The following is a 27,472-nucleotide window of genomic DNA, read 5'->3' as shown; positions in this document are numbered from 1 at the left end:
CTCTAGCTGTGTGGAGTTCGGACTCTGAGTAGATTTGGGACACCTGGTGTTTGGGTGTGAGTGTTTGGTCACCCAGGAGGAAGGGGAATAAAATGAGAATGTTTGGCCACTGCACTTTGCGTGTGGCAAGGTGTTGCTGAGGCGCCATTGGGATCTCTGTGTTTCCGTGAAGACTGGACTTGGACTGTGATTCGGATGTAAGTTATCTGGGACTGCTTTACAGCAGAGGGATGGAACTGTGTGGGTTTCCCTGGACTGCATTCTGATTACTATTTCTAGCTGCTGATACCATCTGGCTTGGCTCTCGCTGTGTCTTATCGTGGACCTGGTTTGGATGACTGCACCCTCTTTGGACTTTGGATTGAATTTGACCTGGCTTCTGTCTACGCCCTCTGACTGACGACTACTCCCGGCTTCTGACTACTGGTTTGCCTTTCGGAATTTGCTGCTGCCTCCTGGCCTGACCTTGGATTCTCCTGACGACGGCTATTCATCATCCCTTTGAAGCTTTCGGCTTTATCTGCACCGTGGAAGCAGTTTACTGCTCTTCTAGTTTGTTTGTTTTCAAGCCAGTTTGTTGTTTTTCTTTTGGGAACTGTCCCTTTAAATCCGCAGAGCCGGCTGTCTGTTTTCAGAAACGGTTTGGAACCAAAAGAGGCTTTTGCACTTTCAGTTATACTCTGAAGCTTCTGGAAGGTTTCAAGCCTTCGTTTATTTTGCATATTTTCTTGCAGTCAACTCTATTTGTTTTCCAAAGCTGAATTGAAGCGTCTTTTTAGTTTTTATTGAATGCCAGCATGGGAAAATAGCGTGGCTTGTTTTTGAGTTATTTTTGTCCAAACTACTCTTGAAACACTGATAAGTGAAGTGTTTCAAGGATACTTTCTGTGTTTATGTTATTTTTGGCTTATCTTCGGAATAAACTCTGTTTTGTTTGTTAACTGGCGTCTGACTCTTGACATTTTCTGTCAAATTGTTGTATAACATGATGTTTTGGTGCTTAATTTGTAAAATCATAACCTAATTTGAAGTTTAATAGGCTTTTCCTTAGTCTCTCCTTATTATCCAACATATTCGCTTATCCAACGTTTACATTGGATAAGCGAGACTCTACTGTACTTTTTTATACTTTACATCAACAATCCCCCTCCCAATGATATCTATTTTAGCTATTATCTCAGGTTATTTATTTTGTGTCAAAAGCATTGCATAATAAATTATCTCAGGTGTTATATAGCTTCTGTAAAGCATATATTAATGCAAGTAAATGCCCTATATTCAAATATTATCTACTCCGCCTTCTTTGGCATTTTTTTAGAACTGTTCTTTTAAAAGTTGTGTGTATATGTGCATGGGTGCGCTTTAAAATGTATGTGTACACATACCGATACATAACATGGTAAGGTAGACTGTAAACATTGTAATTAAATGCCTATATACATAACAAGATTTTATTCCATCTCTCACAAGGACATTCTCTCTTTTTTATATAATAGGCTGGAGAGAGCATCATCTCAAACAACTGCACTGAGAAGTGTACCTGTAGCAGTATCTCTAGTCAGCTCACCTGTGAAAAAGTGAATTGCCCATCTGGAGAAACCTGTACATGTACAGATAGGATTCACATATCTGAACAGGGAGAAGGCCAGTGCGAGATCTCCCCAAAAGCCCAGCTTAATTCTTTCGATGGTGCCTCTGGACATTTCCTCTGCAGCGGGGTCTACAATTTGGCTCTTCTTTGCAATGATCATGCCATCTCTTGGTTCAGGGTCTCGGTCCACATTGGAAAGGACAGTGATGATGGACCAGTTGTTGGGGAGGCCATCTATGTCTTCTTCCAAGATACATTTATCACCATGAAAAATAGCACGATCTGGGTAAGCAAGAATGGCAAATGTACAGCAATATTCAAGATACATGTAATAATAATAATAAATACAGGAAAATAATACATGTAATAATAAATAGAGCAGAATAATAAATGTAATAATAATAAGATCAGATTGAAATAATAAATGTATTAATATTAATAATAAAAATAGAGTAAAATAAATGTAATAGTAGCAACAATAATAGAGAACAATAATAAATGTAATAATACCAATAATAATAGAGAAAATATGGTACATTTATTATTTTTCTATATTATTATGGGTATTATTACATTTATTATTTAATTCTATTATTATTACATTTATTATTGTACTCTATTATTGTTGCCACTATTACATTTATTTTACTCTATTTATTATTACTTGTATTTTCCTGTATTTATTATTATTATTATTATTATTACATGTATTATTTTACTCTATTATTATTAAAAGGATACATAAGCACATTTACATTGAAGATGAGGATAATGATTTGATCAGAGTTGTACAGCCTTATCTTAAATTTGAACTTTATGTAAATATTCAAAAACATTTAACCTACTGATGCCTCAATTAATGTAATTTTATTGGTATCTATTTTTATTTCTGAAATTTACCACTCATGGCTTATACTGGAGTCAATGTTTTCCCAGTTTTTTTGTGGTAAAATTAAGTGCCTCAGCTTATATTCGGGTCGGCTTATACTCGAGTATATACGGATATATTGACCTAAGTTTTGATTGCAGATTTTTGCCTTATTTCATTCAGGTTAGGACATTCATAATGACTTTTCTAAGGCATCTTTTTTGTGCCTAGGCCTTCATTTAAGCTTGTATCATCTCCAACCAAATCTGTTTCTTTCCAGGTAAATGGACACCCAGTATGGCCGCCATACAACAAAAATGCTGTGTCTGTGAGCCAGATTCAGGATGGGACTATGGTTGATCTGGATTCGCTGGTGCAAGTTCACCTTCATCACAATGGAGAAGTGATGGTGAAAGTCAAGGAGACCCTTGCTGGGAAGCTGTGTGGCCTGTGTGGAAACTTCAATGGGGACAAGTTTGATGATTTGAAGCTGCCCACCGGGGAGTCAGAGGAGGATACTGCTGAATTCCTTCATGCTTGGAAGGCCAAGGACTTATAAAGGTTCTATATGGACATTTGCTCAAGACCTGCACATTGGCTTCTCTTTCTTTGGCCTTCTTCTGGAAGTGACGTGTGACGCTTTGGATTCACACCAAATGAATAGACATTAAGAAGAACATGCATGTCCCATGAAAATATCATTTCATTATTGTTTCCCACTTCCATCATTCTGTAACCAGGAATAGAAAAAAAATGTTGAGCCTCTAAAGGGGTTATTCTGGTCTTGGACATGTTCAAGAGCAATGGCCTTTGAATTGGAGTGATCTCATTCCAAATTCTTTCAGTTCCCAAAATAAAATTAAAATGTATCAGAGCTGTTTCATACTACATAACAGCAATATGATTCTATTTTTTATTTCCATGGTAACATTTCATAGAATCCTGGGTGAGAGCTTTTCAACAGTGGAACTCTCCGCCCCAGTGTGTGGTGGAGGCTCCTTCTTTGGAGTCTTTTAAGCAGAGGCTGGATGGTCATCTATCGGGGGTGCTTTGAATGCGATTTTCCTGCTTTTTGGTAGGGGGTTGGACTAGATGGCCCATGAGGTCTCTCCCAACTCTATATTCTAGGTGTTGTAGCATGTTGAGGCACTAGATATTAACATTCTGAATATCTCTCTACTGCACATGTCTAATATGAATGGGACATTGGTTACTTTCCGGCTTGACACTCCTCTTCATTGCATATGAGAAACTGAATTTATATAAGTGAGAGCTCAAAATAAAATTAAAAATTTATTCTTAATACTGTCAAATCTTCCCCCAAATCCCTCTCTTCTTGTTTTTATGGCACAACAAGGACTCTTAATCCTCAGATGAATACATTCCCAAATCAGATATGCTCCAGTATTTTTGCAAGACATTGTATAATTCATAAATATACCATAGCTTTTTCAAATGACTTTTTGCTGTGTTCTGCACTGAAAGTGTTTTTGGAGGAAGTATTATATTGAGATCTAGGGGATAATGAGTAACACATTGAATGACCTTGGGTAGAATTGGTGCACTTTGACACCACTTCAACTGTCAGGACTCAATGTTATGGAATCATTGGCTGAAGCATCACCACTCCTTGCAGACAAAGCTAAAACCCCTGCAAAATTACAACTCTCAGGATGGTATAGGATTGACCCATGGCAGTTAAAGTGGTGTGAAACGACATTAATTCTTCAGTTTCGAAATGCCTTTACTAGTCCGTCAAGATGGGTTTTGGAGATACTTATTAGCAGTTCATCTGAAGATTCCTCAGAACAAAGGCAAATATGGTATCTATTAAAACTAGAGTTCAGAAGGACTGTATCATGTCAAAGAAAGATATGCAGAGGCATGGAAGAAACGCGGTGCTTTAGATCATGTTGGATTACCGTTTCCATCATCTCTCAGCATAGGCTATGTAGGTGAGAACAAATAGTCCAAAATAACCCGCAAGGACACAAAAGGCCCTAAGGCAAAGTCCCGAAGGTCCGAGCTGATCCGGTTGTCCTTGTGCTCAGAAGAAACAGTCCATGGTGTGGTCAGTAACATATTCATCCACTTGGAATACCCAGCGACCTGGGTAATTCACATTGCTTATTTTTGTTATATTGAGAATATCAGAGGTCCGGGAACCAGGCATGATATAGTAATTTGTCTTGTCTCCATTGTCAAATCCAGCCTAGAGCAGAAAACAAAGAAGAAATATATTTTTACAACACAGTAGAACATATTCAAGATAGCACATGCTCCTTTTGTTTGTGTGGATGTGTACAATGTGTGACCGTTGGTCTCAATGGCAATAAGATGCAGATTTGCATATGCATCCTTCTCACCTTGTTCTTTCCCTCTATCAATTGATTGATTCCATTGAGCTATTTATCTATCCATCCCTCTATCTATGGATCCTTTAATCCAGAGCTGGAAAGGAATGAAACTACCTGCATGGTGCAAATTTTGCTCAAAGCTACCTGTGCTGGGATTCCTCCAAGGCCTGTCTTAGCATCTCCACCACTCGATGTCCCCGTGGTCCACTGAATATCTGCATAATTCAATGTGATGAAGGATAATTCCTCATTGGTGGTCAAGACAGCCTGAAAGGTGTTGACCTGAAATAGCAAAGAAAGAAATGAGAAAGTAGGGATTGAATACAACTGGACTTTTTTTGCACATGGTAGGGCACATCCATTCTATAGTGACAACAGTGAGAACGTGAGAGCAACAACAGTGCATTCCCTGTGCTAAGCCTCAACAAAAGTGTAAAGAAGTATGAATTTTTGGTTTACAGATGTTATGTTTAATTGTGTGTTTGTGTTTTAAAAGGGTAAGTATTACAGTTATTGCATCTCAGCACTCAGAGGCTGGTTGCCATGGAGAAGTAGGCGGAGCCAACTGCCATTTTGTTGAAGAAGTGCAGAGTTTTTAAAAAGGGGGATTCAGTCTGTGCTCTGATGAGGCACAGGGAAGATTGATCCTAGGTTGAGGGGATCAAGGAGACTCAATTGTTCATTTTTGAGTCGGTTTAAAATAAGTTTGGTGACTTATTTAATGTAGTCTGTGTCCTGGTAAGGGACAGATAATCTGTGATCATATATCACAGGGTGACTGCGGTTTAAAAGTAGCAGAGGAAGAAGTTCTAACTACTTTAAGTAAAAGAAATGACACTTTAGGGAGTTTGACTCACCTCATTCTAGTATTGTAACTGTTAATAAAAGTGCCTCTAAGTGAGAAACAACATTGTAACCACTAAGCTCTGTGCCTGAATAAACTTGTTATTGTTCCTCCAATATCTAAGCCTCTGTCTGTCGCATATATTATAAACCAAGTTGCGTTACCATCTAAAGTGAATAAGAAGAAGAAGGAAAAAAATTGAAAGGTCTCCTCTCTGAGTCTTTGGTGGTTGCATCTTTGCAAATTGGTGGCAGCCGTGGGATAAGAAGATTCCCCCTGCCTGAAAGAACCTTAGTCGTTCTTAGTCCTTTACAATTGGTGGCAGTTGTTATAAATTCTTTACAAAAAGTAATTGAATTTTTCCTTAAATCAAGTTGACTTCAACATATGGCAGCCTTATGACTGAAGGACTCCAAGAACTTGCCTTGTTCAGATATTTAGACTCAGGCCTATGACTTTTTTTGTAAGCATTGATCCATTCGAAATGTATGCCTGTTCTTTTCTCATTGCATTCTACTTTACCAGTCACTTTTTTCCTTTTCTAGTGTCTATGATTGTGCAAAATAAAACAGTTTCAGCTTTGGCTTCTAAGGAGACAGCAAAAGTATCGCTGTTCTCATCTCTAGAATTCTCCCTGCATTGCCAGAATCTAATTATAGAACACGAGAAGAAAACCCATTGACCGCAAAGAAATTGGAGTCTTTATGTAATTTGGCCTCTCATCAATCCCAGCCAATGCGGTCAGTGGTCAAAGATGATGGAAGCTGTGATCCCAAACAACTGGAAGGTACCCAGTTGGAGAAAGGTTGGTACAGAAAGTAGAATCTTGCTTTTTTATTGTGTCAGAAGCTACTTGAGAACATATTGCAAGTTGCTTCTGGTGTGAGAGAATTGGCCATCTACAGAGCCGTTGCCCAGGAGATGCCTGGATGTGTTACCATCCTGCTGGGAGGCTTCTCTCATGTCCCTGCAAGCTAGAGCTGACAGACAGGAGCTCACCCCATCTCGCTGATTCGAACTGGCAACCTTCAGGTCTGACCCAACCTTCAGGTCAGAAGTCCAGCTGGCACAAGAATTAACTCATTGTGTCACCGCAGCTCCTTAGAATCTTGTTGATAAACTATATTTATTGCAGGACTGACAATGATGGCAGAAGGAAGACAGTCTATAATGGCATTCTGTTGGTGACATTGGTAGTAATAATTGCAGATTTATTTATTTATTTATTTATTTATTTACAGTATTTATATTCCGCCCTTCTCACCCCGAAGGGGACTCAGAGCGGATTACAATGAACACATATATGGCAAACATTCAATGCCAACAGACAAACAACATATATAGACAGACACAGAGGCATTTAACATTTTTTTCCAGCTTCACGATTCCGGCCACGGGGGAGCTGTTGCTTTACTGTCCACTAGTGGCTGTACTTCCTCATCCCTTTCCTCGCGTTTTGCTGGCAGTTTTATGATGTTGTAAATTAGTTAAATTAGCCTCCCCACATAAAGCGTACCTAAATTTCCCTAATTGACAGATGCAACTTTCTTTCGGGGCTGCATAGGTCAACAGCAAGCCGGGCTATTTAATGGTCAGGGGCTCAATCTGACCCGGGCTTCGAACTCATGACCTCTCGGTCAGTAGTGATTTATTGCAGCTGGTTACTAGCCAGCTGCGCCACAGCCCGGCCCAATTGACTCGGGGTATTACTTTTTTGAACCTTCTATAAGGGTTAGGTCTGAAAAAGTGCAATATTCCCCAGGACCTACCATTTTACAAGGCGGATATACTTGAGTGCAGATATATATAGGAACAACTCCTTTACTTTGGCCATTGAGAGATGTAACCTCCAAAAGTAACTTATCTACATTTTGCTTAGTTCGACGGCTTACATGCATTAAGGGGAAATCTGAGAAGGTACAACAAGTTCCAGGCAATCAGAACCTTACTTTCTTTGATTTGGATCCAAAATAGGCCACTCGGTCCCAAGTCGCAACAAAAGCCCACGTGGCTGTGAAAGACATCTCAGGGTAGTACTGATTGATTTCTTCAGTGCAGCGTTGAAGGAGCTTTGGGTCTTGAGTCTGCCTCCAGAAGACATCCCCGCGGATAGGATTGTAGACATCACCCCAAAATGGAGCGACAATAGGTGGCCCCCCATTCAGAGGTAAAGTGTCAGGTGTTCCGGCAAACTCTGGAACTGTTGCACTAAAGGAGATCAGCCCATTGTTATCCACCTGGAGAAATAAGACCCAAAAAAGAGAGAGAGAAGAGAAAGTGGGAATCAATTATGAAATGATAGTTTCATGAGACATACATGTTTTTAATGAATGTGTTTTCCTTTGGTGTGAATCCAAAGTGGAGAAAAGCGAGAGAGAAATGTTAGTAGAATTGTAGTGAATTGCCAAGGAGGAAAAGATAATGCAAACTGGTTGCTACTGTAACATCCCAAGAAATGAGAGATTTTGTGTCTGGGGAGAACAAATAGTGGAAGAGATCGAACATTTTTTGATTGACTGCCCAGCATATGCTGAACTTCGACACAGATATTTACATCCATTACTATCTAATTTTAGGTCCCCCAACAGAAATGATCTTCTGACAGTCCTCTTGCAAGGACAAGAAAGATCCACCATAATCAGAGTAAGACTTTTTATCCTGAAAGCTATCAAGAAAAGAGCACATTGCCTGAAAGAAGAATCAGGAAAATAAGATTTTGATGGCAAACAGAAGGTCAGCTGCTGTCTTCCCATCCTTTTTGCCTTGTTTTTATTTATGTTGCACTCTGAAATGGTCGTATGACTGTTCAAACAAATAAATTATTATTATTATTATTATTATTATTATTATTATTATTATTATTAGTAGTAGTAGTAGTAGTAGTAGTAGTAGAATTGTAGTGAATCGCCAAGGAGGAAAAGATAATGAAGAAAAAGCAGCAATCTAAAAATGAACCTATAAAACTATTTTAAAAAAAGAGGAAAGGGGGAAAGGAATGTACAGTATTATCATCTTTAGAACTAACTGGGTTTTTTTTTTATTTTAGCATGAGTGGTCATAGACATTAACCCACTTCATTAGATGCAGTATAAATTGGTATCTACTACTCTTTCCTCTTGATATAAGGTATATGTTGTGCATAGTCTGCAGTTTTTGTCAGTGTCATGAATAAATGAATTCATCGCACACAAATATAGTAGAGCGGGTACTCCAGAATATAGATCTGTGGTATTAAGAAAGAGAAGCAAATGGTTAGCTAACTATTTATTTTTTTATTGTGTTTTTACCATCCAGGATTGGGAGAAGTGCTTGAGAGCAGATAAATGGAAAGGTATATTATCACACCACATAAAATGTGGGGTCCTCTGATAGCTCCACATAAATCACAAAGGATAAACAACGACATACAAGGGTTTGAAGTTACAGTAGAGTCTCGCTTATCCAACATAAACGGGCCGGCAGAACGTTGGATAAGCGAATATGTTGGATAATAAGGAGAGATTAAGTAAAAGCCTATTAAACATGAAATTAGGTTATGATTTTACAAATTATGCACAAAAAAACATCATGTTATACAACAAATTTGACAGAAAAAGTAGTTCAATAAACAGTAATGCTATGTAGTAATTACTGTATTTACAAATTTAGCCCCAAAATATCATGATGTATTGAAAACATTGACTACAAAAATGTGTTGGATAATCCAGAATGTTGGATAAGCGAGTGTTGGATAAGTGAGACTCTACTGTAATCCCTAGTAGAGTAAATCTAGTGAACCAAAGAAATAAGTGTTGATTTACCAAATAACAACTGGATTTAAGGTGAAGCAACCATCTATCTGATTTTTATCATGTCAGAAGTGACTTGAGAACATACTGCAAGTCGCTTCTGGCGTGAGAGAATTGGTTGTCTACAGAGACGTTGTCCAGGGGATGCCTGGATGTGTTATCATCCTGCTAGGAAGCTTCTCTCATGTTCCCGAAAGCTAGAGCTGACAGACAGGAGCTCACCCCATCTCGCAGATTCGAACCAGCGACTTTCAGGTCACCCAACCTCCAGGCCAGCAGTTCAGCTGGCACAAGGAGTTAACCCATTGCGCCACTGTGGTTCCTATCTGATAAAGAGGTATGAGGGTGTGGTTCATTCAGATTAGGGGTTACTTACATAGATAGAGTTGTATGTCTTGCCATAGAAGGGGAAAGGCACTGCTGTGGAAATCTCTGGAGACACCCCATCATCTGACTTGGGGTTCCTTGTGTCACCATGGTCCTTCCCATAAGGATACAGCAGCGGTTCTAGAACAGGATAGATTTTGTTCATTTCAAAGTGCTGTTTCTTGGTCCTTGACACCACTTTTACTGCCATAGCTCAATGCTATGGAATCCTAGGAGTTATAGTTTGGGGGGGGGGGGGTTCATGTCAGGAGTGACTTGAGAAACTGCAAATTGCTTCTGGTGTGAGAGAATTGGCCGTCTGCAAGGACGTTGCACAGGGGATGCCCAGATGTGTGATGTTTTACTATCCTTGTGGGAGGCTTCTCTCATGTCCCTGTGTGGGGAGCTGGAGCTGACAGAGGGAGCTCACCCGCTCTCCAAAATCTCTCTGAAACTGATATTGGCCCCTTGGTTGAAAAGGGTTCCAATCCCATGCTAAACATATCAATTAATTTATTCACCCCAACGGCAAGTCTTCAATCCCAACCCATCCATCTTACCTTTTATCTTGGGGACAGAAGAAGTTAATGCTGACCCTAAAAAAAAAAACAGCAACAAAGTTTATTTATTTATTTCCATCATTTCTATGCCACCCTTCTCACCCGAAGGGACTCAGGGCGCCTCACAATCTGGCAAATTCAATGCCGGTATATAGTACAAAAATAAAACATAACTATTAAAACAATCAATTTAAAATAATCCAACAAATACATTTAAAACAGTGCAATAAGTGCCCCATCAGAGCTTTGACAGATTTCACAGAATCATAAAACTGGAAGAGACCATAAGGACCATCTAATCCAACCCGCTGCCACTTAGGAATGCACAGCCAAAGCACTCCTTGGCAGATGACCATCCAGCCTCTTTTTAAAAACTTCCCAGGGAGACTCCTCCATACTTCAGTATGGCCCAAGATCCAAACGAGCCTGACGCGGGTGGAGGAGAGTGACGACGAAGGGGAAAAGCCTCCGAGAATCCCGGCTACGCTCCCAACTGAGACCCTGGTGCCCCTGGCGAATGCCGGGCGTGGCACAGGACAAAGGGAAGCAGCAGCGGGGCCCACTGGCCCGCAAGGGGGCTTGCGACGGGCGGAGAATTGGGGATTGCCACCACAGGGACCCCTACCGAGACGAGAGGAACTAAGGATCGAGTTTGGGGGAGAGTCCTCTGAACTGGATTTTTTCCTGACCACGGTGAGGGGCTATATGGAGGACAATGCCCACACTTTTAGAACGGAATCCAGCCGGGTACGGGCCATTGGTGCAGTGTTGAAGAGGGGAGCGGCCAGCTGGTACGTTCAACTACACGCGCGGCGCGACCCATGTCTGGGGTCACTCCGACGCTTTATGGGGGCCCTGGAGACCCGTTTCCGAGATCCACTGGAGCAGATCCGGGCGAGGGAGGAGTTGAAGACCGTCTCCCAGGGGCAGAGGTCGGTATCTGAGTATGCGGAGGAGTTCCAATGCCTCGCTGAAAAGGTGCCGGAATGGTCTGCAGTGACAAAGATAGAACTCTTCAAAGAGGGGCTCAGGCGGGAGATCCTCTCCTGGGCGGTGCATCGTGATGAGCCTGACACACTGCGCGGATGGATTCAGCTGGCGGGGCGCATCGAGACATCGCTGGCCCAGGCGAGGAGGCACCGAGGAGGGCTACAGCAGCGGCCGCAGATGAAAGAGGGGAGCCGGAAGGAGGGATCAACCCCAGCCGGGAGGAGAACGGAGCCGACAGGGAACGTGAGCACCAGCAGGAGGGGCTGCTTCGTGTGCGGCCGTTTGGGCCACAGGGCTGCCGAGTGCTGGCAGAGAAAAGGGGAAGGCGGAGGCCCGCCCAAACCAAGAGCCGTGGCAGGGAAACGCGCCGAGGAAGAACCACCGATGAGGCACCACTCGGGGGGGTTGGTAAGTCAGGACAAAGCCATGATAGTGGTCCCCATTCAGCTGGAAAGTGGCAGCAAACAAGCAACCTGCAAAGCATTTGTGGATTGTGGATGTTCCAGGAACATCATCTCCCCTGAATTAGCCGAGGGATTGGGGTGCGAAAGAACGAACCTAGAATCCCCAATAGCTTTTTCGCAGTTGGACGGATCCACAGCATCGGGATCATTAGCTAAGTACAGTGCCGAAGATGTAAAGTGTAAGATAGGGAGTTGGGAAGGAAAGGTGTCATTTGTGATATCACAAATAGCCAGCTATAATGTTATACTAGGCATGCCATGGCTGGGGCAGGCCAACCCGCAAATCAACTGGGAGGATAAGAGCATGATCTTCAGGATGAAGTTGGAAGGAGGGAGCCAGGAAGTGGAAAGGGAGCCGGGGAAAAGGGGGGAGGAAGACTCTATCAGGATAGCAGAACTGGCAGATAAATTACCCCCAGAGTATCGGGATTTTGTGGACGTATTCGATGAGAAGGAAGCAGACAGTTTCCCACCGAAGCGGAGAGTTGAAGTGAAGATAGAGCTAGTCCCAGGAGCAGAGCTTCCTAAGGCAAAAATATACCCAATGTCGGCTAGGGAAAAGGAGGAACTGAGAAAATACATTGATAAAAACCTAGCGAGGGGTTTCATAGAGCCTTCAAATTCCCCTCTAGGGGCGCCTGTGTTGTTCAGGCGCAAAAAGGACCAAACGCTGAGGCTCTGCATTGACTACAGGGGCCTGAATGCAATCAGTTCTGGAAATAAATACCCCCTACCTTTAGTGAAGGACTTGATCGCCCAGTTATCGGAGGGACAGATATTCACTAAATTGGACTTAATTGAAGCGTACCATAAATTGCAGATTAAACCAGAGGACAGGTGGAAGACGGCCTTCTCCTGTGCATTCGGATTATTCAATTATCGTGTGCTCCCTTTCGGTTTGTGCGGCGGAGGCGCCGCGTTCATGCAATTAATCAACGAAGTGTTGCATCCATTGTTGTACAAGGGAGTCTTTGTTTTTTTAGATGACATATTGTTAGTATCTCGGACTAAGGAGCAACACATAGAACTAGTCAGGGAAGTCCTGCAAAAGTTGAGAGAAGCAAAACTGTATGCGAAGCTTGCCAAGTGCGAGTTCAATAAAGACCAGATAGACTTTCTGGGGTATAGGATTTCCTCCCAGGGAGTGGCGATGGACCCTGCGAAGGTAGAAGACGTGAGGGGGTGGGAAGCCCCCAAAACACGGAAGCAGCTGCAATCCTTCCTAGGGTTCGCAAACTTCTATAGAACATTTATCAAGGACTTTGCGCGCCTCACTTTGCCATTAACGGATTTGTTAAAGACTAAAGGTAGGGGAGAAACAGCCAAAGTGAAGGCCCCAGGGGCCAAACTGACCTGGACAATAGAATGCCAGGAAGCTTTCGAAGCCCTAAAAAAGCGTTTTACTGAGGAGCCTGTCCTACAGCACCCTGATATGTCTAAAGCCTTTGTATTACATTGCGATGCGTCAGACCGGGCATATGGGGCAGTTCTGCTACAGAAAGACGAGGGGGGGAACCTGAAGCCATGTGGCTATCTGTCAAAAAAGTTTAGCGATACAGAAAAAAACTGGCCGATTTGGGAGAGAGAAGCCTTAGCGATTCTAAAAGCACTAGAGTGCTGGAGACACTTTCTGGAAGGAAGTGGAACACCGTTTGAGGTGTGGACTGACCATAGAAATTTACAGTATCTAAGATCCCCTCGTAAACTATCAGCGAAGCAAATTAGATGGGCCCAATATTTCAGCCGTTTTGATTTCAGACTCAGATTCTTCCAGGGGAAACATAATATACTCGCTGACGCTCTCTCTCGGATGCCTCAGCACGGGGGAGGAATTCAGGAATCTGAAGGGAGTATTTTTCTTGATAAGCAATGGGGCCTGGCAGTACTAACTCGAACACAAGCGGCCAAAGAAAACAAACGTACTGCCATTTCCACGGGGGGAGGAGAAATATGGGAGGAAGAGTTGAAGCGAGCGTATGGAATGGACAAATGGTTACAAACAAACAAAGAAAAGGGAGAATTGTGTGGGGATTTGGTGTTTGTAAATAAGAAATTGTATATTCCTGAATGTTTAAGACGAGAAATGTTAAGGAAGTACCATGATAACAAGGGTGCGGGTCATCTAGGCCCCACCAGGACTATTAAACTGTTGGCCAAACAATGCTGGTGGCCCGGAATGAGGAAAGACGCCAGGGGATACGTCACGCAGTGTGAATTATGTGCAGAGGGAAAAACACCACCGGGGAAGCCCCAGGGGCTATTGCAGAAGGTGGTGGAGGCCATGAGGCCATGGGAATGCGTAGCCATGGATTTTGTAGGCGAACTACCCCCCAGCAGAGGCCACAGATACATTTGGACAATATTGGACCTATTCTCAAAACAGGCACACTTTGTGGCTCTGCCAAAACTTCCTTCAGCTGAAAAACTTGCTGATTTGTATGTGAAGCATGTATATCGCCTACATGGGTGTCCCGACAAGATAATTAGTGACCGGGGAGTCCAATTTACTGCAAAATTTTGGGGAAAATTCTTACAGCTGTTAGGAGCAGAAAGGAACCTGAGCTCGGCCTTTCATCCCGCGACCAACGGGGGGGTCGAACGTACCCAACAGACACTGTGCCAATTCTTAAGGATGTACACCAATTATAGACAGGATGATTGGGCGGACCTTCTTCCGTTTGCTGAGATGGCTTTTAACGGGGCCGTACATTCGGCCACAGGTCGTGCCCCATTCGAAATAGTATACGGACAGGAGGTGGCACCTTTCCCCAGGCTACCCGAGTGGAAGGAAGGGGAGGGCCAGACCGACGAGGAATGGCCGGCCAAAATCAAGCAAGGGTGGCAAACCGTGGTAGAGGCATTGCGGGAAACACAAAAGAAGTACAAGCTCTTTGCGGATCGTAGGCGCCGAGAGGGGGACAAATTGGGCGAAGGAGATCTGGTTTGGCTGAGCACAAAAAACCTGAAATTGGGGTTCCCATCCAAGAAATTGGCTCCACGCTATATAGGGCCATTCAGGGTAGCAAAAAGAATAAACGAAGTGACCTATGAGCTGAGGCTACCAAAGGACCTAGGAAAGGTACACCCGGTATTCCATTGCAGCCTGTTAAAAAAGTATAAAGGAACTCTGGACAGCGGAGAACAATAGTTGTGTTTAATCTTTTCCTTCCAGGACGAAGGGGAGGAGGACGCCATGTCAGAACCCTGCTACTAGAGCCTGGATGTGGCTCTGAGTTTCAGGGTCACTGACAGTGATAAGACACCTGCGTCCCAGGACTCGGAGGAGAAACGGCTGATGGACTTGGCGGGGAATTTGCGCGGGGTTTTACTGAGCGGGAAGAGACTGTTCAAATGAGGGGGAGGGTATATAAAGGAGGGTTGGCCGGAGCCTCCCATTCTTGGCTTTTCTGATGTTCATGTTTCCTACAGTAAAAGTTCCTGGTGATACCACAGAGAGTCTCGTGTGTTCATTCAGGAGCGGCTGTGGTGAGCTGACATTCCACTGTCAAACACATCCAAAGATTTTAAGATCTATCAAAGGGGAAGGATGATGTTTACGTTATAATTAGTATGTTTTTAATAAATCGTCTTTGAAACACAATAGCAACTGTATATTTTTTTTCAAGACATTATTGGTTAGGTTAGGAGAAGAAGTCTTAGGAACTTTTTTTCATTCCTGGTCATAGCTTAGTTGCAGCTTACCTTTTGGATTTTTGGCAGAAGACTCTGGTACTGATTCTAAAAGGGAAAAAGAAAGAGATTGTGAAATCTGTACCTGATCTGTACATTTTAATAGTAGATTTAACTAAAATTAAGACCACAATCCCTGTACCACAGAGCATTTCCAAATGTTAAGGAGGGATGACCAAATTCAGTCAGTGATGAATCAAATATTCGTCAGTGCTGTAGGTTAGAAATGTATGAAAACTCTCATTTTCACTTTGGAAAACAATTGCAATCTCATTGTTTGTATCAGGGTGTTAGCATTTCTTTTTTCCCCCATTAAAATTAGTATTTTTTGTACATTTTCCCCTAACATTCATGCCAGCCACATGACCTTGGAAGCTCCAGCTTCTGCCAACCTAGCAGTTTGAAAACATGCAAATGTGTGTAGATCAATAGGTACTGCTCCGGCAGGAAGGTAACGGTGCTCCATGCAGTCATGCCGGTCATATGACCTTGGAGGTGTCTATGGACAACGCCGGCTCTTCGGCTTAGAAATGGAGATGAGCACCAACCCCCAGAGTCGGACACGATTGGACTTAACGTCAGGGGAAACTTTTACCTTTACCTTACTTCAAAACAGATACACATGGATATCCATAATTTTATATGTCTTCTTGCCGTATTTAATAAATGCCTGTTCAGAATTATGGTCCACATAAAGGGAATTACAGGTAAATCAGAAAAGGATAGCAGCTTTATTTCATGAAGCTCATGCTAATTTGGGAATAAATCATATTAAATTGATGGGGAAACGCTATGGTATCAATAAGAAGAAAGAAGAGTAGAAGAAATCCTGACGTTTCTTCCAATGCTGAGAATTATTTTGACTGTTGTAAGGACACAAGATGCCCATCCTTGTGCTTCTCCTATGCATGTTTACTTTAAATTAAGCTCTATAAGATTCAGTGGATTTTTTCCCCATGAGAATACAAATAAGAACACACATGTATTTCATTTGGTGTTTTTGCTGCTGCAATTGGCACATAGCTGTGATTTAGCAGATCAAATTGGCCAGGATGCCAAAAACACATAGACAGTGGGTTACTGTGCATTTTCCGGGCTGTATAGCCATGTTCCAGAAGCATTTTCTTCTGACATTTCCCCCACATGGTACATCAATAGGTACCATTCCGGTAAGAAGGAAAAATAAAATTACTTACTTACTCCCAGGTTCAAATCCCGGGAGCGGAATGAGCGCCCGCTGTTAGCCCCAGCTCCTGCCAACCTAGCAGTTCGAAAACATGCAAATGTGAGTAGATAAATAGGTACTGCTCCGGCGGGAAGATAACGGTGCTCCATGCAGTCATGCCGGCCAAATGACCTTGGAGGTGTCTATGGACAACACCGGCTCTTCGGTTTAGAAATTGAGATGAGCACCAACCCCCAGAATTGGACACCACTAGACTTAATGTCAGTGAAAAACTTTTACCTTTTATCTATCTAGGTACTGACCAGGGCCGACCCTGCTTGGCTTCCATGATCAGATGGGATCTTGTGCTTTAGGGTATTTAAGCCACACTTTATCTATAAATAAACATGCAAACACTTACTGCAGGAGCAAAGGGCCACAGAGCCATAGCCACTGCGGTACAATCCTCCAAGGATGATGAGCCCAAAAGGAGAAGTGGGGTGCTCTGCAGAGAGGGCATTTGTTCCTGTCTCTATGAGATATTCAGCCCAAGAATATTCTGTTCCAGGAATTGGCCTCCAGTGGATCTTTTCAATGGCCCTTTTTGCTAGTTTAACCTGGCTGGATTCTGAAGTATTGGCAATGAGGACAGCATAATTATCATTCTGCCTCATCCCATTAACGTGAAACAGTCTACAATAATTTGTTAAGTCTGGTATATTGACAAGGAATGGATCGTAGAGTCGGCTTTCCTTGGGTGCGTCAGCTGGCAAGGGTATTAGCTGCTCATAAGATGTATTTCCAGTTGTTGCTCCAGTGAAGAAAAGCACAACCTGGAGTCCAGCACTGGCAGAGATATAAAACGGTTGCAAACTTTGCATCTCCATTTGGATAACTTGCCCAGCCACCATGTTATGAGAACCTTCAGTGAGCGTAGAGTGATACTTCATCAAAGTGTTTTGAGAAGCAACAATATAGACAATGTCAGTTTTAGTTTGGAAAGACAGAGGCGGGACGATGAAGGTGGTTCCCCAGCTGGAAACAGGAAGAAGCTGTTCCACAACATGGTCGCAGGCTGTGTTTTTCTGAGCACAACTGTGTCCTGTGAAGACAGCCACAGGTTCCTTGGAGTCAACTCTAGTGCCGGATAAATCATCTGAGCTTTGGATCTGGATTGCTTGGAAGGCCTGGAGATTAGCAACAAGTGTGCTGCCCTTAGGATAAATGTGTCCTTGGTATGCCACAGCTCCCGTTAGGTGGATGTCAACTCTGGTGGGAGTTTGATAGGATACAACTGCAAATTCTTTAAAAGTGTTAGGCAGATCACCGCTTGGTGTCACTACATAATACACTGTGCCGAGCTGCTCAACTGGGTATACAACGGTGGTACCAATGGAGTAGTCCTTGTAGTTGAGAGCAGATACTGAGATGTCTCTGTTAGCTTCGATCACCACAGTTTTGTTATAGATGCCAGTTTGCAGCATCTCAAGAGTGCTTGGGAGTTTGACAGAGACTGTTTGTCCTGTACTGACAGAAATGGTTTTCTCAAAGCTGGGACTTTTTGTTGTCACCGTGACAGTGGTTGCAGGATGGTATCCAGTGATAAGCAACTCAAACTGAGCACTGGGTTGGCTTTCCCAGATGTTAAGTAGAAATGCTGTGACAAATTTCTTTCCACGAGACCTGGCTACACAAGGGCCTAGAAGGAAGACAGAGAGAACAAAGAAAGGGTTGTTGGAACTGATATAACATACAATGGGATCTAGTGGTTTCTTCATCAATGAGGTGGCAAATCTACTCTGGGTTTTAGTCTAAACTTTAAAGTAGCGGTTTGTTTATTTATTTACAGTTTTTATATTCCACGCTTCTGACCCCTAAGGGGACTAAGGGCGGACCACAATATACATATACATGGCAAACATTTAATGCCATATATTATTATTATTAATATTAATAATAATAATAATAATAATAATAATAATAATAATAATAATAATAATAAGTTTATTTTCATATCCCACCCCATCTCCCCGAAGGGACTCAGGGAGGCTCACATGGGGCCTAGCCCAACAACATACAATAAAATACAACAGTATAAAATACACAATTTAAATACAACAATATAAAATACATTATATAAAATACAACAATATAAAATACATAACAATCACAGTAGATCAATATCACAGCTTCAACAGGGTAAAAACATGGCCATTAGAAGAGGCGATAACATGGCACTTTAGTCCATAGTCTTGGTGGAGAGGTAATTTGACATACAAACAGAGACAGAGAGTAAGACACAGAGACAATTTAACATTTTCCAGCTTCCAGGCTTCATGAGGGTGTGCTCGATCCTGGCCACAAGGGGAGCTGCTACTTCATCATCTACTGTGACAATGAGTCCTTGATGGATTACTTCCTCATTCTTTTCCACACACTGCTGGACTATTTTTATGGTGTTGTAATTAGTTAAATTAGCCTCCCCACACAAGTGGTACCTAAATTTCCTATTTGACAGATGCAACTGTCTTTCGGGTTGCTTAGGTCAACAACAAGCCAGGCTATTTTTAATGGTCGAGCACTCAATCTGACCCGGGCTAGCTTCGAACTCATGACCACACATGCTGCCATATAAAATCCAGATTTGAACTGGATAATATGGCAGTGTAGACTGATATAATCCTGTTCAAAGCAGATAATATGGATTATCGGCTTTGATAATCTGGATTATATGGCAGTGTAGGTCACAGTTGAGCTACTTGTTACTGTGTTTAACTTGACTTTGACTCCTTACGGTTGGAACATTAGAGTGTCACTCTTACAACAACAACAACAACAACAACAACAACAACAACAACAACATCAACAACAAAAACACATCAAAGTCATTTAGAAGCCCATGACTCAAATCCAAGCAGGTATTTAAGCAGGGACCATCGAGCAGAGAGAGAATGGCAGTAGAGTCTTGTTTATCCAACATTTGCTTATTCAACGTTCTGGATTATCCAATGCATTTTTGTAGTCAATGTTTTCAATACATTGTGATATTTTGGTGCTAAATTCGTAAATATTGTAATTACTACATAGCGTATTGAACTACCTTTTCTGTCAAATTTGTTTCATAACATGATGTTTTGGTGCTTAATCTGTAAAATCATAACCTAATTTGATGTTTAATAGGCTTTTCCTTAATGCCTCCTTATTATACAACATATTCGCTTATCCAACATTCTGCCGGCCCATTTATGTTGGATAAGTGAGACTCTACTGTAACTGCAAAAATAAATTTCCCTCCATGCGCAGACTGTGCTGTACCACATGCTCACTTGTTAGTCAGTCTGAAAATGAAGCTGCGAGTGAAGGTAAGTAAGGCCAAGTTGCTTACCACTCAGTAGCATCAAACCAGCCAAAAGGAAGAACATCCATCTCATTATCATGGCTGTAAAACAAGAAAGAAATAATGCAAAAGCAATGCCTTATTTGTTCTTTCATTCTGAGCCAAATTCAATAATTACTTCCAAATAGGGAATTAGTAGGAACATGGTGAGTCAACACTTGTGTAACTTCTATTGATTAACTGGATTTATTCCAATTGGGACTAGTGTTGGATATAAGCCTTTGCCCACAAGAAGAAATAGAGCCTGGTATCACAGCATACTAATACTTCTTCATTCATTTTCTCCCTGTGAATACAGCCAGTGGTTCAATGTAGATTTTTTAAAAATTGGGACACACATTGGAACCTGCAACACTCTAACGCAGGCCTGCACAACATGCAGCCCAGGGGTTGGATGTGGCCTTCAAAAGAACTTGGTGTGGCCCACAAAGGTTTTGAGCCTAAGCCTTAGAAAGGTAGGTCACATGCAGCGCTACAGCTGAGTAACAATCGGAACCCACCAGTCCTTCTTCTGAGTGTTTTTACCTCTACGCATTTTTTTTCTGTATGAACCAAAGTTAACAAACTAACCTGTGACAAAGGGGGCATCACTGATAGATCTGGTCAGGATGCTGGAAGTGCTGGTCTTTGACCTTTATTTGGGGAGATTGGAATCTTGGGCTCCAAATTATCTTAAAATTTAGCATTAGGTTGGCTATTTTAGAGCGAGAAGGAGGCAATGAAGAAGACGTAAGTAAGTAAGTAACTTTATTTTTCTATCCCACCACCATCTCCCGGCTGGGACTCGGGGCGGCTAACATGGGACAAAGGCCTGAAAACACTAGACAAAGTAGAACGATTAAAACATATTACAATAAAAACACAGTAAAATCGACATTATGCAAAACAATTACATTAAGCAGAACAGTACATTAAACCATAAAACTCATTTAACATATACAGTAGAGTCTCACTTATCCAAGCTAAACGGGCCACCAGAAGCTTGGATAAGCGAATATCTTGGATAATAAGGAGGGATTAAGGAAAAGCCTATTAACCATCAAATTAGGTTATGATTTTACAAATTAAGCACCAAAATATCATGTTATACAACAAATTTGACAGAAAAACTAGTTCAATATGCAGTAATGTTATGTTGTAATTACTGTATTTACAAATTTGGCACCAAAATATCATGATATATTGAAAACATTGACTACAAAAATGGCTTGGATTATCCAGAAGCTTGGATAAGCGAGGCTTGGATAAGTGAGACTCTACTGTATAATGAGTAAAAATAAAATAAGATGGACCACCAGGGCCTTCCTTTCTCTTTGCCTCTGTCGTCTCTTTCTTATCTGTGGCAAAACTGTCAATTCTGCCCGGGCTATGGCGCAGGCTGGTGAGCAGTCAGCTGCAGCCAGCTGCAACAAATCACTCTGACCAAGAGGTCATGAGTTCGAGGCCAGCTCGGAGCTGCGTTTGTCTCTGTCTTTGTTCTATGTTAAGGAATTAAATGTTTGCCTTATATGTGTAATGTGATCCGCCCTGAGTCCCCTTCAGGGTGAGAAGGGCGGAATATAAATACTGTAAATAAATAAATAATTCTGTACTGTTTGCTTGTGAGAGAGAAACCTGGCTATGCCACTTTTCCTTTTTGTTTGCCTCTCTCATCTCCTCCTCCTCCAGTGGAAAAAAACACCAATTACTTACGGTTCATTTGCCTCATTTGTGAAGAAGAAACAGCTTCGCCATGAAGTTATTGTGGGATCTTCAAAGCATAGCAAAGTTTATCCCTCTCAGATGAGGGAAAGGAGTGACACAGAATTGGCTGTTTTTCCTCTGTAGGAGAATGAGATGAAAGGGGCAACCCACAAAAGGACTGCAACTTGCCACAGCTCTGAAGGGAGGCAGGGAACTTGAGAATATGGACCTCTTCACATGGGGCTAAATTTAGCAGCATGTGCTGGTCACCCATGGAGCTCACCAGCTCCCATCAGTCAATGCCGGCATGGTTCCGTGGTGAAGGAGAGTGGAGTTGGTGCATCCATGGAGGGAAGCTGCATGCTCCTCAAGTGCTCCATGCTTCCCCCCATCTGATAACGCTCAGACACAGCTGGGCGATGCAGGGCATGGGGCACTGGTTTCCCCACATCCCTCAATGAAGCAGAACACCTCTGTCGGCCACGTGTCAAGGTCATATATTGCTGTGCTGCTTGCTCTAAGAGAAAGACACCCTCATGCAAACTTTGAGTGGGGTGCTAAAAGGATATCTGCAGCCCGAAGAGGTTTAGTCTACTTAATTTTGGCTCCTTACTACTGCCAAGTTGTGCAGGTCTGCCCTTAAAGGGTAGAGCAGCAGCTTCCCACATGTCTTGAATAGCAGTTCAAAAATCATTATGACACATATATGTTGCATCATTGACAAAAACAAAATCCAAACTTCAGACCAGTTGTGTAAACATAAAAATAAAAACATGACTTCCATCAAATGTCTGATGTCTTTATAGTTTGTACCTTCCCTAATTGATCATATATGTGTACGTATCTATATATATATATGCATAGATGCATTAATATATATGTGTGTATGTATGTTTATATATACATGCATATCTGTGAGGGAGAATAATGTTATAGGTAATTCGATATTATCTTATTTTATGTATATCCTTTTCCATTTTCCCCCTTTTTTAATTCTTATTTTATTTTTATTTTGTTTTGCTCCCCTCTTCTCCCTCTTCTATCTTTTCTTCTCTTCTCCCCTTTCTTTCTTTCACTGGGGGACTCACAGGGGTGTTGGTTTTGTTTTTTTTTGTTTTTGTCTGTTTGTTTGTTTTTTCTTTTGTAAAGTCTTACCGTGTGTCTATATTGTTTTTGTGTATTATAATCTTCTTGGAAAGCACTAATAAAAATATTATATAAAAAAATCATTATGACACTGCTATTCTGGCTGACACGAGGATTGTGTTCTACTATTGTGCCAGATTAAGGGCTTATTCACACAGGGCATTTTAGCCCCATTTTGCCATTTTTATGCATGGCAAGGACAGGGCCTGCCATGTGCCATTTCTCCAAAAGTGGAGGCACTTTCTCTACCACTATAAGGAGGAAAATGTGTTTTGGGTAGCTCCGATGGAACCACCTACACTTTCCTCCTGTTTTCCCCGTATAATGGGGGAAAGGGCAGCGGGGAGACACACATTGCCTTGTGTTGTCACCCATTCTCCTATCTAATGGGGACAGGGGCAGGGTGCCAACGCATCCTGTCCTCTTCCCACTGTATAATGGGGGAAGTAGGGAGGGCGCACAAGGTGTCATGAGCCACCCCATGCACCTTCCCTTTCGCCTGCAAATGCCGGCGAAACGAAATGACACAGTCATTAGTTGTTTCACCCAGGTTTCTAGAGGGGAAAGAATTGAAGCCTCTGTGTTGAATCACCTGCTGCCACAATTTAATGATGCAGCATCTCTGGTTTCTTCTGAAGAGCAAGAGAATGGAATATAGTAGTTGCACCTTAACAGTGTTTTTCATCACTATGAAATAATTACTATATAGGATTTAAACTCCCAAGATCCCACAACTAACATGGCTAAGGGATTTGGAGGTATTATAACAACAACAATAATAACAACATAGTTCTGACAAATTTTGTCCAGAGGAGACTCTTACCTTCAGATCTTCTTGGCTTGAAAAAGAATAATGTTCTTCGGTCAGCCTCCTCTTTATCAGTCACTCTCTTTCACTTTTTATAAGGAAAAGGACATCAATCAAATCCCCCCTATGCTTTTCCAAGGAAGTTCCCTAAGCACCAAAGTTTTTTGAGGTTATTGTTTGGACAAAAGCAAAAGCAAATACCACAATCAATCAACTGACTTGGCTCTTGGAAAAGCTTAAGGGAGGGGTGGGGATGCTCTCTGCACCTAGAGACATGTAATTGTAGTCTGGGTGAAGTCCAAAAACTCATCATGACACTCCACTCATGACAAAAACTCACAGATTTGCAAGATTTGTGGAATCACAGACCAATTTAAAATATACATATTTTTCAAATCCACATCAATATGGCTTAGTCAATTTTGAGAAATGAATAAAAGGTTTCCCATGACTTTAAGTCCAGTTGTGGCCGACTCTGGGGGTTGGTGCTCATCTCCATTTCTAAGCCAAAGAGCCGGCGTTGTCCGTAGACACCTCCAAGTTCATGTGGCCGGCATGACTGCATGGAGCGCCGTTTCCTTCTCGCCGGAGCGGTACCTATTGATCTACTCACATTTGCATGTTTTCGAACTGCTGGGTTGGCAGAAGCTGGAGCTAACAGCGGGCGCTCACTCTGCTCCCCGGGTTTGAACCTAGGACCTTTCGGTCTGCAAGTTCAGCAGCTCAGCACTTTAACACACTCAGCCACTGGAAATGAATACATGAGCTAAAATGCATAAATAAATTTCACGTTGCAGAAATGCATTAAAATCACACCTGAATTTCTCTGCAGGAAGGAAACACCAATGAATCACAAGCTGATATGAAATGAGAGCAAGAAGCAAACACAGGCTAACAAAATATACACTATATTCTAGGTTATTGGTGGTTGATGTTGGTTTTGATACATTTTTATCATGTTTTTGTACTCTGCTGGTTTCAATTGTTTAAAATTGTTTAGGAGCCTCCGATGGCCTAGGGGATAAAAGCCTTGTGACTTGAAGGTTGGGTTGCTGACCTGAAGGCTGCCAGGTTCGAATCCCACCTGGGGAGAGTGCGGATGAGCTCCCTCTATCAGCTCCAGCTCCATGCGGGGACATGAGAGAAGCCTCCCACAAGGATGGTAAAACATCAAAACATCCGGGCGTCCCCTGGGCAACGTCCTTGCAGACGGCCAATTCTCTCACTCCAGAAGCAACTCAGGTTGCTCTTGACACGAAAAAAATGGTTTAAATTAGATTGTTTATATTATATTATATTTTACTATGGTTTTAACTGTGTCTTAACCTTGTTTGTTTATGCTAAACTTGGTCCCCATGTAAGCCGCCCTGTTGTTATTATATTATTATTGTTTGTTGAGCTGTTTCCTGGGGTTATTTGGGGTGCTGATTCGGAAAAATGCATTGGATAGACCACATCAGCTCTAGTTTCTTAGGTTATCATGGTTTTCTATGCAGGAGTGTCATGAATATTTTTTGAGTTTTAAAATGTTATTTAATCAATTTTTCAATGGGATAGGGTGTATTAGACACTTTCAGAGAAAGAAGTGGACACACAGTACTGGGTTTTATAATAACTATGTTGATATACAGACAAAAAGAGAAACATTCACATGTACTCTAATATTCATTCATAATCCATTCATTCATCGTTCATACTTACCATCCTTCTTCACTAAGTTGATGAGCTTCTTGAGAGGAGACGGTGGCTCATAATGCTGTTTAGAATGGTGGTCCTGCAGGTCCCATATACTTTTTCTGAGATAAAAAGGTCCCTTTTATGTAGTATTTTTGCTGTTGTTGTTCTAAATTGATTGACAACTTATTGTTCAGCTAAAGCTTGACGAAAATCCATACGTTCTGGACAGATGTGGTTTTTCTTCCTCCATTCTGAAAACCTTCAAAGGCACTTAACAATGTCTGTGAGTTTTTGGTATAAGAAGTAAGATTAACAAAGTGTGCTGGATTCTCTCTTAGCACTTGAGTTGACCATAACTCAAGAACCTGTCAGAATTAAGAATAATTTGCAAAAAAGTAAAGTCAGCTGTCCTGGAGACTAAAATCCCCAAAGCCTCAATATTCTTCTTCTCCAGAATTTATTATCTCTCCGCAAACAGCAGCTCCTTTGAGACACATATTTAAGTAATGACTAGTCTGTTGGGCCTTTGCTTATCTTCTAATCACCAGTCCCAAAACAAAGGACACTAATAAATGCAAGGTGAGGGAAATTACAGTATTTTCCATGGAAAAGCAAGCTAAACCTATTTGATTCGCTCTTTGCCAAAATTTATCATGTTGCAATACTCCGAATGCAGGGATTCCAACACTCTCACCTGCAAACTTTCTCTTTCTGCATCGTAAGCAGTTTGGCAGAAATCTACAATGACCTTGGCTTCTGCTTTTGGCACTTTTCCTCCTGTAAACAAATGGGCTTCCCTAACAAACCTTTTCCTAGGAAGAGCAGTGACCTGACCTCTGAAAGACCCAAAACTTCCCCAGAAATCATGTGTTTATTTGGAAGTAAAATTGGTTTGGATCTTTTGTTATAACTTATGGTGCAGCTATACTGTAGAATCAATGTGGTTGGACACCCCTTTCACTGCTGTGGGCCAATACAATCATTGTTTCCCAGTCTCATTGATACAAAATAATTTCCAGTCTGGGTCACCTTTACATGTTTACTCACTGCTCCATACTATTCCATTTCCAGATTGATCTACATTTCCTTGTTTTTTAATGTAGCTTTTCTGCCTGCTTGTTTCCAAACATTTCTTAAGCTGCTGCCACTTTGAAGAACTCTTTGGGAACTGATGAATCAAGTCTCCTAATGACTTTGGGCTATGCAGGGTGACTAAATTTGTTTCAAATAATGGCATTGGAAACCTCTTTATTTGACATCATGTTAATTGCAAACATGCTTTCTTCTGTGTATCACAACACCTAACTGTTTTAAAAACCTTTAAAATGCTTCATGCTCACTTTCTAGAGATTTGACTGTGGTTTGTTCCAAAAATCCACAACTCCAGCTGACTCCTTTCCTCTATGGGCTGCGATGAGCTGGCTTCAAATCTCTTGCTTTTGCCCTGCCAGTAAATTTAGCTTTTGGTGATTGTAGGGGATTCTCTGGAAGTTCTTTGGAAATGAAACCTCCACCTTCTTTTCTATAAAAGGAGAAGGAGCGAATGAAAAGGTGAAGGGAAAACAGTGTTGTTTCCCTCTCATTCTGCTTTGCCATCCAAAGACAGATCTGAGGGGAAGGTAAGTGACTCCTTACATTGTGCCTTATGATCATTGTGCTGTAAAAAGGCAACAGGTTGTTCCAGAAAAGATAGTCACATTATTTTATCAAAAAAAGTTGTGGAGTTGTGGTGGCGCAATCGGTTAAACCCTTGTGCCGGCTGAACTGCTGACCTAAAGGTTGGGTTGCTGACCTGAAGGTGTTGGAGGTTCAAATCCGTGAGATGGGGTGAGCTCCCATCTGTCAGCTCTAGCTTGCGGGGACATAAGAGAAGCCTCCCAGCAGGATGGTAACACATCTGGGTGTCCCCTGGGCAACGTCTCTGTAGATGGCCAATTTTCTTACACCAGAAGCAACTTGCAGTGTGTTCTCAAGTCACTTCTGACATGATTAAAAATATTTCATGGATGACACTGGAAGTCTCAAATATTAAAAAGCTGATTAAACAGTTTGTTCATAAATAGGGAAAGGCAGTGGCT

At 41.9% G+C, this 27,472-nt stretch overlaps 2 protein-coding genes across 3 annotated transcripts in view; one reads left to right on the top strand and one right to left on the bottom strand.

Moving 5' to 3' along the window:
• Window positions 1-5,778, top strand: part of LOC100554827 (IgGFc-binding protein) — a 34,527-nt gene extending 28,749 nt beyond the window's left edge. Inside the window, exons 11-12 of one of the 2 annotated variants that reach the window (XM_008117065.3) lie at window positions 1,497-1,877; window positions 2,740-5,778. In XM_008117065.3, coding sequence (XP_008115272.2) covers window positions 1,497-1,877; window positions 2,740-3,018 — 660 coding nt within the window. In that variant the 3' untranslated portion in view covers window positions 3,019-5,778. Of the gene's footprint in view, window positions 1-279; window positions 1,273-1,496; window positions 1,878-2,739 lie in introns of those variants that run through there. The other variant, XM_062962626.1, reaches the window with a different exon arrangement.
• LOC100554633 (IgGFc-binding protein) lies at window positions 3,740-26,238 on the bottom strand. The gene is made up of 10 exons (XM_008117063.3): window positions 25,419-26,238; window positions 23,733-23,805; window positions 20,069-20,122; window positions 17,105-18,382; window positions 15,531-15,566; window positions 10,375-10,410; window positions 9,825-9,955; window positions 7,610-7,897; window positions 4,961-5,098; window positions 3,740-4,671 (listed from the first exon to the last, which is right to left on the bottom strand). Exons 3-10 carry the CDS (start codon window positions 20,118-20,120, stop codon window positions 4,507-4,509), a joined length of 2,124 nt encoding a protein of 707 aa, XP_008115270.2. The 5' UTR covers window positions 20,121-20,122; window positions 23,733-23,805; window positions 25,419-26,238; the 3' UTR covers window positions 3,740-4,506.
• Between the last annotated feature and the right edge of the window lie 1,234 nt (window positions 26,239-27,472).

The sequence above is a fragment of the Anolis carolinensis genome, unplaced genomic scaffold (genome assembly GCF_035594765.1).
Source record: "Anolis carolinensis isolate JA03-04 unplaced genomic scaffold, rAnoCar3.1.pri scaffold_10, whole genome shotgun sequence".
NCBI classification, from domain to species: Eukaryota; Metazoa; Chordata; class Lepidosauria; order Squamata; family Dactyloidae; genus Anolis; species Anolis carolinensis.
The sequence above is the reverse complement of the archived record's forward strand: the minus strand, read 5'-3'. Positions and strand labels throughout refer to the sequence as shown.